Source organism: Nilaparvata lugens, unplaced genomic scaffold, assembly GCF_014356525.2.
Source record: "Nilaparvata lugens isolate BPH unplaced genomic scaffold, ASM1435652v1 scaffold5587, whole genome shotgun sequence".
In the NCBI taxonomy this organism is placed as follows: Eukaryota; Metazoa; Arthropoda; class Insecta; order Hemiptera; family Delphacidae; genus Nilaparvata; species Nilaparvata lugens.
Genome location: NW_024091396.1, coordinates 1 through 11,392, shown reverse-complemented (window position 1 = coordinate 11,392; position 11,392 = coordinate 1). Strand labels below are relative to the sequence as shown.

Genomic DNA, 11,392 nt, shown 5'->3' with positions numbered 1-11,392 from the left:
CTTATCTTATGTGTAAGGAATGCTGACAGAATAAATTGAATCTCATTTGATAGATAAAATTTCTGGAACAATGCTTGTAAAATCTTTGAAGTTATGTAGTTTTTATGATAATTTAATTTACTCACACCTTTCAAAATATTTATTTGCTAGGCTACAGACTCTTCGGATACTTTTTATTCTTCAACTTAATATACCAGCAGAATATGTTTTTTACTTGAATTGGAAAATATTAAGGAATATTAGTTAGTGATATAGAATACAAAAATTTCAACAGAAGTAGGTAGTGCTAGAAGTATTATTATTTTGAAGAAAACAGAATACAAGACACATTCATGTTAGACCCGGGTTGTGAACACCATAAAAATAGGACAGGTGATGTAAGAGAGTAAACATATTTTTTCATTGTTATATAGCGCATAATCGATCATTTTATTTATTTTTCAACATTGCCGCATATTATAATATACTGTCGGTTTCACTCCATCTTACAATATGTCAACAGAGAAGTTTGCATAATTACTGAGGATAGGCAGCCTCATATAATGAACAAAAATTAAAAATAATAACAAATATATCACAATTCAAATGATATCAAAGTTAGAATATAAGTTCGACAACTTCACACCAACACTGTACAATAGGATACAGCATTTGTGAGATATCGTTATGAAACATTTTCACCAAATAATAAATTATTGTTAGAAAATACAGAAAAGAACATCCCTACACCAGAATAGAAAGAACATGTAATTATTAATCTTGAACAGGTGAGAAAGATGTCAAGCCAAGCTGCTTGCTTGAATAAATGTATAAAACGTCTATATTATTAATATTTGTCGATTAAAAATAAAATAATATCAAGGAAAGGTATACACTGTGACCAGTTGAATGAAAAATTAATGATTTTTGAAATATCAAGTCAATGGATAACTATGTTGATCCATGAAATTCTATTTTAAAAAATCTAGTATTGAAACAAGCCAGGTCAAATTCAATCTTGAATTAGATAATCCATTTATACACATATACCATTGCAATAATCCAGTTTTGAAGATAAACATTATTTCAAGGTTGAGTGGTAGAGTGGACTCTTGACCTAACTCCACCTAATAAAGTATATTTCCATGTTTATAATAGCATCATCACAAATACATAGTAAGTTGGTTTAATGTAATGTATAATGGAACCACAATGGTGATTAGTCTTATTCAAGACAATTCAAGAATAGGAGAAATATAAATACTTATTTTCAGGATTAATGTCAAGTTTTGCTCATAAGCGAAGATTTAATAGTTTGTATATTCTTTTCGTACAAGGTGAACAATAATTTTATTTTGATAAGTGAATTATTTTATCCTTCTGTTCAATAGACAATAGATATTAAATAACCTCCAATCGGAAATTCTTGCAAGAAATATTGGTGTTGGAGATTTGAAGTTGGACTATAACTATTACAAAAACAGCCAACATGACTCTAGAGCTCTGGCCTGACTCGTTTTAGGACCTTGAGCAAAGACGATCCCAACGTGATTATGAGATTGTTTGAGGGTGGATATTGAAGAAAGATCTTTCAATTTGAGATGAATTCCGAACTGATAAATTTGACAGATACAAAATTACTGACTACAATAAAAATTAATAATTTCCGTAAGGCTTTAATTGGTGGGGAGTCCTTGAATTATTTTAAATTCAATTAAATTAATTTTTCAGTCAACTGTGTACAATGAAGCCCCAATTAAGAGAAATAAGTATTATATAAATTAATTTCACATATAACAAAAATTCATATTCATTCATCTTGTTGAATGTGGAACATTATTTATAGATTCAAATACAAGTCATAATATAGCAAATTATGCTGTGTAATGTAGGTATTAATTGATAAAATTCATTTTAGGAAAAATGTCTTGATTGATATTTTGTTTAATCAAGAGTACTGACAAGAATACGATACAAAGACAATCACACATTCAATTCACCATGTTAGTTTTCGGGTGCAGCAGCATAAACGAGAAAAATAGTAACCCAATTCGCAAGAGACTAGTGTAAATAAGATTTAAAAAATTAAAATTAGTTCACGTAAAATGTAGAATTATTACTGATTTTTCTAAAATATTGTCAAGTTAGAGAGTAGGTAAATAGTTGATGTACTCAAGAAAAAGTATCAATCTAATTTCTGCACTGAAAAACTATTAATAAATTTATGCTACAAATTCACGAGTTGTTAAGATTTAAAATTTTATTGCACAAAAAATGAATACTATAAGTAGAAGGAATTTAAAAAGAATGCTTTGATTATAAATTCCACGTGTAATTTTTATCAACAAATCTACAAGGATTGAAAGCACTTACCGTAAAATTTATTTTTCAGCTTCAAGATTATATGAGGAAATAAACAATTTAGAACAGAAACAACTACTATATCTGATTAACACGGGGTCAAAGAATCTATCTTGACATTTGAGTTAGAACATGTTTATATTATATTATTTTTTCCTACAACAAAAATTAAACAATTTTAAACATTCAACAAAAAATAAACTTAAAGCCCAGTCTATTCTCCATTTTTAAAAGAGAAAAGTTAACTAGCATCTTTTATAGGAAGAGAATTGAACGAATTTCTTTAGTATTGTAGGTGAGACCAAATTTCAACACTAACTAGTCTGATAATCTGAATTTTCACGAATTTCAGTCGTTTTTAAGTAGATTTAAGAGATAATATCGTGATAAAAGTATGTGAATATTATAATTCAAGATTTGTTATTAATATCATAATCATCATCTTAAATAAGATAGTATACACAAAAACAAAATTGGAGAGAATAAACTGTATATTTAATTTTCACATATAATAATAATCAGAGATATTTTACGATCAAAATATTGAAATGCCTATCCATAAGAGAAATAAATTATCTATATTTTATTGTGAATCTCAAGATTACCAGTAGAGTACCAGATTATAATAATTATAATGATCATGACATCAGGCTTGCCGATCCTCAAACTTCCCATAGTTGTTATAAATCTGAAAAAAATAATTAAATGTATTATTATTATTACTGCCTGAAAAACTATCGTTCACACATTTATAACAAATATCATGTGTAATAATAATAAAAATCTAATAATGTTCTTATTGATCATTTTCCCCTCTATTTGTTGAAGAATTGAATTACTAATAGTACTATGACACGATAGATATAAAAATTTGAATAAATCTCTCTTATATTGCCTTAAAATAAAGGCCTAATTTATTTTATGATGCTCACACCTACTATAAGACTGAAAATTGACATGTGTTTAATTTTCGCAAATATGAATTAAATTCCATCGACTCTGTCATGTAATTGATGTATTTAATTGGTTTAATCATAAGAATATATTAATTCATGAATGTAGCAAATAAATCTATAAGATGTTGAGAAGAGCAAAAATAGAAAGCATCAGAAGCATCATTATTTATTTCATTTATTTGCACAAAAACATTATTTATAGGCCTACTACTTTACAGTTCTACAACATTTGAGGTCACCTACTGAAATCTACTTAATTCTGATTGTACGTTGAAGATATTTAACCAAAATAACAATGATATCATAAAAAAAGGACTAATAGTTTATTGATCAATTTTTGAGCATTACTGCCAATTATCCGTTCTTAAATTTTCATGGATCAATATTTTCTCAAATTTGTGAATTAATTGAAAAGTTCTAATTACTTTAAAATGTTAATGAATGGAACAACATCACCATAAAGAAATATGCAGTGTCCCAAAAATCATAATCCATAAAGTTATATAGCCTAATCTAAGCGTTGTGATGAGAATTGATGGATCAATATCACCATACAGAGTATCCCAAAAGTAACTATCCATGAGTAATGTAAATATCCATGTACATCACCGTACATGAATATACAGTGTCCCAAAAGTCACTATACATGAGTTATGTAATCTAAGCTTATGATGACTTTTGGGTCACTGTATAATTATGTATGGTGTCGTTAATTCATTCATTTTTTCTGCAATATGGATTATTGATCTATTTAATGTATTATGAGACTCACTGTCTAAAGTCTGTCGAATAGCGAAACCGGGTGGCGGTGGACTGGTGTACATTTCGCAGTGTTGACCTGTCGATACTATAGCTGGGTCCAGCGCTGACCAATCCCAAGCTGCAAAAGGAAACCCTGTTCAATTAGTTCGTTAATTAGTGCAGACAAACATAATATATAAATTTTTAGCATATCATAGCTTCAAAGCATAATTACACATTTGCAACTAAACACAACAGTAAGGGTGTGATCACATTTAATGTGCAAGTCGAATCATGCATGAGCCGGAAAAAAATCTGGCCATTGAAACACGTTGCGACTTGGATGTAGTTGTTGACAAGCGTTCAGTGTGAGTGTTCCTATTGCTCTCTCCAGATTTTGTTTCTCAGCTAAAAAATTAAATGAAAAACATAGGTTGAAACACGAACACATGGGGGTCATAGGCCTAGTACCTTCCAGCGATTCAACAAGTTGTCTTGTTATTATCTTTGGCTAGAATATCATTCTAGTGATGACAATACTATTGATATATAGTGCCATTTTACTCTTGGATTTTTTGTAATTTACTTTTCCACCAATATTACAATTTCTTAGATTAGATTAGTTCTTTATTTATGTATGTTACAATATATACTGGCTTATACACTAATATACATCAAATAACAGTATAGCTAATTATTTAAAGACTCTTACAAAGTATGAAAAATTAATTAAAGAGAATAAAGATTGAAAGCAATTTGAATAACGATAATATTATATTGTGATGTAACTTCATAAATCGGCGGTGTTTCAACAAATAATTGTCGATTCAATGGAAAGGATATAAAATAATAACCTTCCCATCAGCACACAACCGGGAAAAATGTTGGAGATGGTGGAAAAATTAAAATCAATACTATCGCTTGAAATTTAAATAATCCTACAAATTTGGTATTTAAACAGATAGCCATTTTCAAAAGAAATGATTAGTTATCATTGATCTTTCTCTTAGAATAATCAAAATTCTACAGTGTTGAGTTGAATAATAAATGAATGCGTACCTATAATTACATAAAATAAAAAACGATCCGATATTACTGCGGAAACGATTCCTAGAGATATTCAAAATATCACAGCTAAGCTAGCGGTACTTTTGAAAATTAATCAACGGTTTTCAAGTTGCTAAAAAAATGTAATAAAATTATGAAATAGACATTCCAAAATGACATAGATCAAATAAAAATTTTCTTTCTTACCTGGCGGAGCAGAATGTTGTGGAAATGAAATAGTAGGCTGCATGAAAGGTAAAACCTTAGTTCCTGGAAACAAATGAGAAAGGTTATTTGACATATTTCAAGGATCTGCCGCCGTATTACTATTAGTTAAGTCGCCTTGCCGTACATACATTTTCTACTTCCAATTACAATAAACGGATAGATACGATCTCTAAACAAGGTAATAGCTGTAGGTATATTACGAAAACCTTGCATTGAACTCTATTGTGGAAATTAATATGAGATTTTCAATTACTGTATAATAAAAGGTTATATGTGGTTGTGGGATGTACATTTCATCTGCCTTCGCTTTCATTTCTAGAGTCACTTCAATTTTCCTATTCCTAACTGTATACTTGAAGTCCTTAAGGTTATGGCATGATCATCATTATTTTATTCAAATAGCGAATTTGAAATGGAAGTATGTGAAAATAATTATATGGTCTAGCAAACTATTCGAGTATTGTATTTGACTGTACATTTCAAAAGGCTTTTCTTCTTACATACTTTTTTGAACCTTCTAGCTGAATATAATTTACTTGGATATCGTTTTCACATTAATTCGAAGCAACATGATTTATTCATTTCTAAAAAATTTCTGTAAACAAACTTCAATAAAGTTTCACTTAAAATATTCGACTTTCTACAGCAGAAATTAGTTTAGAAAACTAATGTCTTATCACATATCTGAATAGATATTGATAACTGTTGTAGTGTTTGCTCTATCCAATAAATAAATAAATATCACACACAATTATAAAAAATTGATACCTCATAAATATGATCTATAATAATATTATAAAATATAGTACTTCTGAAAATTAATATAGATGATTTAGCAATTATTTCTACAGAAGATTATTTTTCAGATTTGTCTTTAGATTGACAATAATAGTATTGTCAATATAACAATCACAGCTAGAGTTATTCAAATAGTTATACAAGGTGGGCAGTCAAACTGCACTATTTTAGGTATTAAAATTAAATTCACAGAAAATAGTTTCAAGTAATATATTCCAACAAATCGTTAGAACGAAAATGGAAAAATTTTAGTTTTTTTTTAATATTACTCCAGTAAGGTGACGATCATACTTTATTGTTTCAAGAAAGATTTATTGGTCAGAAAGAAAGACAAAATTTGTGGAGAAAGTGGAGAAAACATAACCTACTTCTGGACTATTTTAATGAATCAAAATTTAGGGGAGAAACATTTTTGGGCTGTGCCTGTTGATCCTCCAACAAATTATTTTAAAAAATAATTGTGTATCATTGAATCAATAGGAATTAATAGAATCAAATTGAATCAATAGAAATTAGAAGAATGATCGTTTTGCACACATTGTTCAAGTTTCACTAGCACATAAATATACAGCATTTTCGGTATTGGGCTGTTCAAAATGCAGAAGACCTTCATGAAAGGCCACTCCATTTGTTCAAAGTGACTGTCTGGTGTGCGATGTCTTTGAATGCAATAATTGGTCCATATTTTTTCCAGGATAACAACGGTCACGCCATTACAGTAACATCAGTTCGCTGCGTTCAAATGCTGAACCACTCCCTCATTTCTGAACTTGGACGATTCCATATTCCATGTGAACGAGAACACTCATTTTCAACAAGATGGAACAACTAGTCATATGGCCACAGTATGGATTGACCTTATAAGAAAAATGGCTTCCGAACCATTTGATCAGTAGGAATGGGGGGATGATATTCGGTGGCCTCCCCCATCACCCCATCTAAGTTACTGTCATGGGGATACCTCAAGTCAAAGGTTTTTGAGACACATCGAGATACAGGACTTGAAAATGCGGATAACACAAGAGATTCGATCAATAATACCACAGGAGTTACGACGTGTTAGTGACAATTCCAGAGTGAGACTTAACAATATGTTCAAAATGATGGTCACCATCTTTCTGGAATCATATTCAAAAAGAATCAATTCTTCTGTAAGAAACCAAAATTTCTATTTGTGTTCTTACGATTTATTGAAAAATATAACTTGAACAAATGTTCAGGGAATTTCATTACCTGAAATAGTGAAGTTTGACTGCCCCACCTTATATAAAACTAGTTTTATATTTAATGCAGAAAATGTCAGTATGAGTTGCGTTGGGTAGAGAGTGAGTACCTGTTCTTGGAATGCCCAGACCGAAGGCATTCATGTGATTGGGAGTGGATGTGAAGCCGGGAGGGGGGAGGCGAGTGCGGGGTGCCACCCGAAGTCCGTCCAGCAGCTTCGAACAGTTTGTGATCCTAAAACAAAAACAATTCAAAAATGCCTGCCAAAACACAATCAAAAGTATGAATAACAATTACAACACCTGAAAAAAGGATACGAAAAGCAAAAGAGAATGAATAATATCATAGAAATTCAGCAAGGCTGAACAAAGACCGACGCAAAGTTTGAAATCCCCATTTTAATGACAAACAATGCCATCGTTTCTTGTTCAGACAGTTCTAAAATAACTTCGAGAGTTCTTATTTATTTTCCATTTTGAACCAGTTGAGATAACCAGTCTTCTGCAAGTTCTAGCTGTTCAATTAAAATAGCTAGTTATTTCAACATTAAAATGAAACATTTACATTCAGAGCCACTACAGTAATTTTTGTTCTCCTGCGCTCATGCTTGTATTTGCAGAATGTATATGTGAACATGTTCAGAGATTGCAATAAAGTATATTCATTCATTTTGACGCAAACCACATTAAAATATTTCTAGTAAACGTGACAGTAAAATAATGTTGCAACAGTATTCATCATATATGGATTTTTTTAGAAGTTTGCAAAATTAAGGGCCGGTTTCCGAGCTCGGGATTTGGCTAAGTTCCAAACTTTAAACAGCTGAAGTAAGAAAATTAGCTTTCAAAAACTGAGCGTAGTCGTAGTTTTTATAACAGCAGTCGCAGTTTTTATTTTCTCATTTTTATAATTGGAAACGTTTTTCCTTGACGAAATCAAACATTTCTAAATAATTCAAAATAGCTGAAACTTTACACTATTTTCTCTTTATTTTATTTTGTGTTTAATTTTATAGTTTTTTGAAATTTAATTCAAGCGTGACTTTGACAATGACTACGACTACGCTCCGTTTCGGAAAGCCAATTTCATAACTCCAGCTGTTTAAAGTCTAGAACTTAGCCAAATCCCGAGCTCGGAAACCGGCCCTATGTGTCTGAAACCTGAAGTACTGTATCACAGTTTGAAAAACTTGCCTCATGGCACTTTTTTATTCTTTTTGATTTGTACACTTGTGGACATGCCTATGTAGTATGACCACGCAATAAACGGAAACACTTGGTTATTATTATTCATTGATGTTGTAATTAATAATGTTATTGGTTGTGTCGAACAATAATATATTTGAGTAATTTTTTCAATATTTGTATTGCTAATATTCCTCTTCATATATACATGCATTACTAGTATACGTCTTTGAGAATCATTATTTTATGGATAGTAGAGAAGATAATACCATAGAGAAACAATAGCGTAAGTAGATATCCCATGGTATAGGGCGTTTATGTCGCAACTACTGTTATCCCAAGCCGATTACTGTCGATTATTGTTGATTTTTACTGTTATGACCGGGTAAGAGTGTATGAACGGCACAATATGAGAGACTACCAGCGTCATAAAGCTTCACGGGAAAGAACTACGTGGGCTATCGGCTTGAGATAACAGTAAAAGTTGCGACATAAACGCCCTATGCCATGGGATATCTACTTATGCTATTGTTTCTCTATGATAATACCTTTAAAATAACAGTAAAAAATAATCAATATCTGGATTGAAATTGAAAATGATAGGTTTATTTACAATAATTTTGGAAAAACGTTGAAAATAACTTGATTTGTGAAATTTTATTCAAGGAACAAGGGATCCACGTATTTTCTAGTATTTCAGAACTTGAATGTACCAATATGATATCCATACATTCATTTTGAAGATGGAGGTGACTTAATTTCTTCTTGAGACACATTTCAAAACCTGTGTGTTAAGAACATAATATACAGTAAATTGCAGAATAAATATACAGTAAGTTAATACAGTAAATTCAAGATAGGAAAGACATTTTAAAAATTTTCTTAAAATAATTATTCACTATAAAATAGAATATCTACACAGACTACAAGATTGTAGGATTTTAAGGATCACTGATGCTGTTCTAAGATAACAGCATAAGTTATCCTTGAAATCCTATAACTTAAACTGTTGAATATACTCTTAATCTTAATAGTACCATAGAGAAACAATAGCGTAAGTAGATATCCCATGGTATAGGGCGTTTATGTCGCAGCTTTTACTGTTATCTCAAGCCGATTACTGTTGATTATTGTCGAATTCTACTGTTTTGTTAAGTGAGAGTGTATGAACGACACAATATGAGAGACTACCAGCGTCACACAGCTTCACGGGAAAGAATTAAATGAACTATCGGCTTGAGATAACAGTTAGAGTTGCGACATAAACGCCCTATATCATGGGATATCTACTTATGCTATTGTTTCTCTATGATAATACTAAGAAGCCACCAACTTTTTAAATAAAAAAAAAATGGTCAGTATAACTTTGGATAAAACTTATTTTAAGTGTATTTTTTGTGAGACTCAATCAAATCCATGTTCTGAAAGAAACATTATACAAATCATGTAAGTTGTACATAACACAGAAAGTAACCATTCAAGAAATACAAGATTTTTGACAACAAAGGAGCAAAATGAGGGGAAATGATACGATGTAAAAGGGTGAAATACAAGTTACAGGGTTCGATAGCTTTCTCAGTAAAAAGCGATAGCATTAAATTTTGTAATAGTTTACAAAACATAGTCGACTGCTAATGAAAATAGCAATGCCAATTACCTTTGATTGTGTTGCATTGTTGTAAGCAGCTTCTGCTGATACATGCGATGATGGGTTTGTTCTTCTTTTTCAATCATTTCAGCCAACGCCTTCTGTGTTTCGTGGAAAGGATCGAAGCCAAGGTCGTCGTCGCGTCCACACTGCACACACACATTTTAATAGAAAAACACCAAATGGAAAATGGCAAAAATCAACATTGGATTACCTTAAACTTAGTTTTTATTCAATTCAAGAAGCGTTTTTTATTATTTTAATTGAAAAAGAGTACAATGAACACCTGAAAGTATTTTAATGCAGTTGGAATATATCCAGCTTGTATGATATTTGTATGTATAATGCACACTTGTACTTTGAAAAGTGTCTTTGACTTCGTCTTAGAAGTGTCACAACCACTTAGGGCCAAGCCACAAAAAGCGTTTTCTCAGGCGTTTTCAGACGAGTCAGCAAGGCAGGAAGCTCTCCGGTTGGCTGATTATCAGCTGATTCCCGAACACCAACTCACAGCCAATTGCTGACTCGCCTGTAAACGCCTGAAGAGACGCATGAGCCTTGAATACAAAATATACAATATTCTAAATTGATAAAGATATCTGCAACAATGAGATATTCAATAACACTCAAGACAGTTTTAATCGTTAACTGTCTTCGAGTGTCTCATAAGGTTGTGAAATCGTTGACTATTATAATTCAACATAAATATATCTACCGATATATTTGTATGTATAGTGATATTATAATTACATAATTATCACTTTCTACAATCCCCAGAAAGTTATAATCATTTAGGTAGCTACGGAAGAGTTAATTAATCAATAGAAGTAATAGTTTAGTTGGCTTTGAAAGAGTTAGGCCTAATTTATCAATGAAAAGTTGATTAATCACCATTTCTTCAGATTGCTGTTGTACAGCTGGAAATCCAAACGCCGCTTGCCAGTCTTCGCTAGAGTGCACCGGCGGCAGAACATCTGGCATGTTATTTGTCACGCCGTTCACCGACCAATCTGTCACTACAAAGTCCAAACCATGCAAATCAAAACATTTGTGACTGATATTGAAAGATCAAAAACATAAAAAATCTTCAAAATTGAAATGATCAAAGTCCAAGCAAACATTACTTTTCTTGGAATAATTACAATACATGGTTATACTGAATAATGACGAACCCATTTTGAAAAATTCATATTTACCCAAATCGAACAATCTTTAATCCAATAGAA

The 11,392-nt window shown here is 31.1% G+C and overlaps 1 protein-coding gene across 1 annotated transcript; it reads right to left on the bottom strand.

Moving 5' to 3' along the window:
• Positions 1-394: 394 nt before the first annotated feature.
• On the bottom strand, positions 395-11,220 carry LOC120348779 (CCR4-NOT transcription complex subunit 4-like; the record flags this gene model as incomplete). Its single annotated transcript, XM_039444818.1, has 6 exons — positions 395-3,028; positions 4,069-4,176; positions 5,292-5,354; positions 7,444-7,568; positions 10,176-10,315; positions 11,058-11,220. Coding segments are annotated over 6 exons (607 nt in total), but the record flags the coding sequence as incomplete, so codon positions are not given.
• Positions 11,221-11,392: the final 172 nt, after the last annotated feature.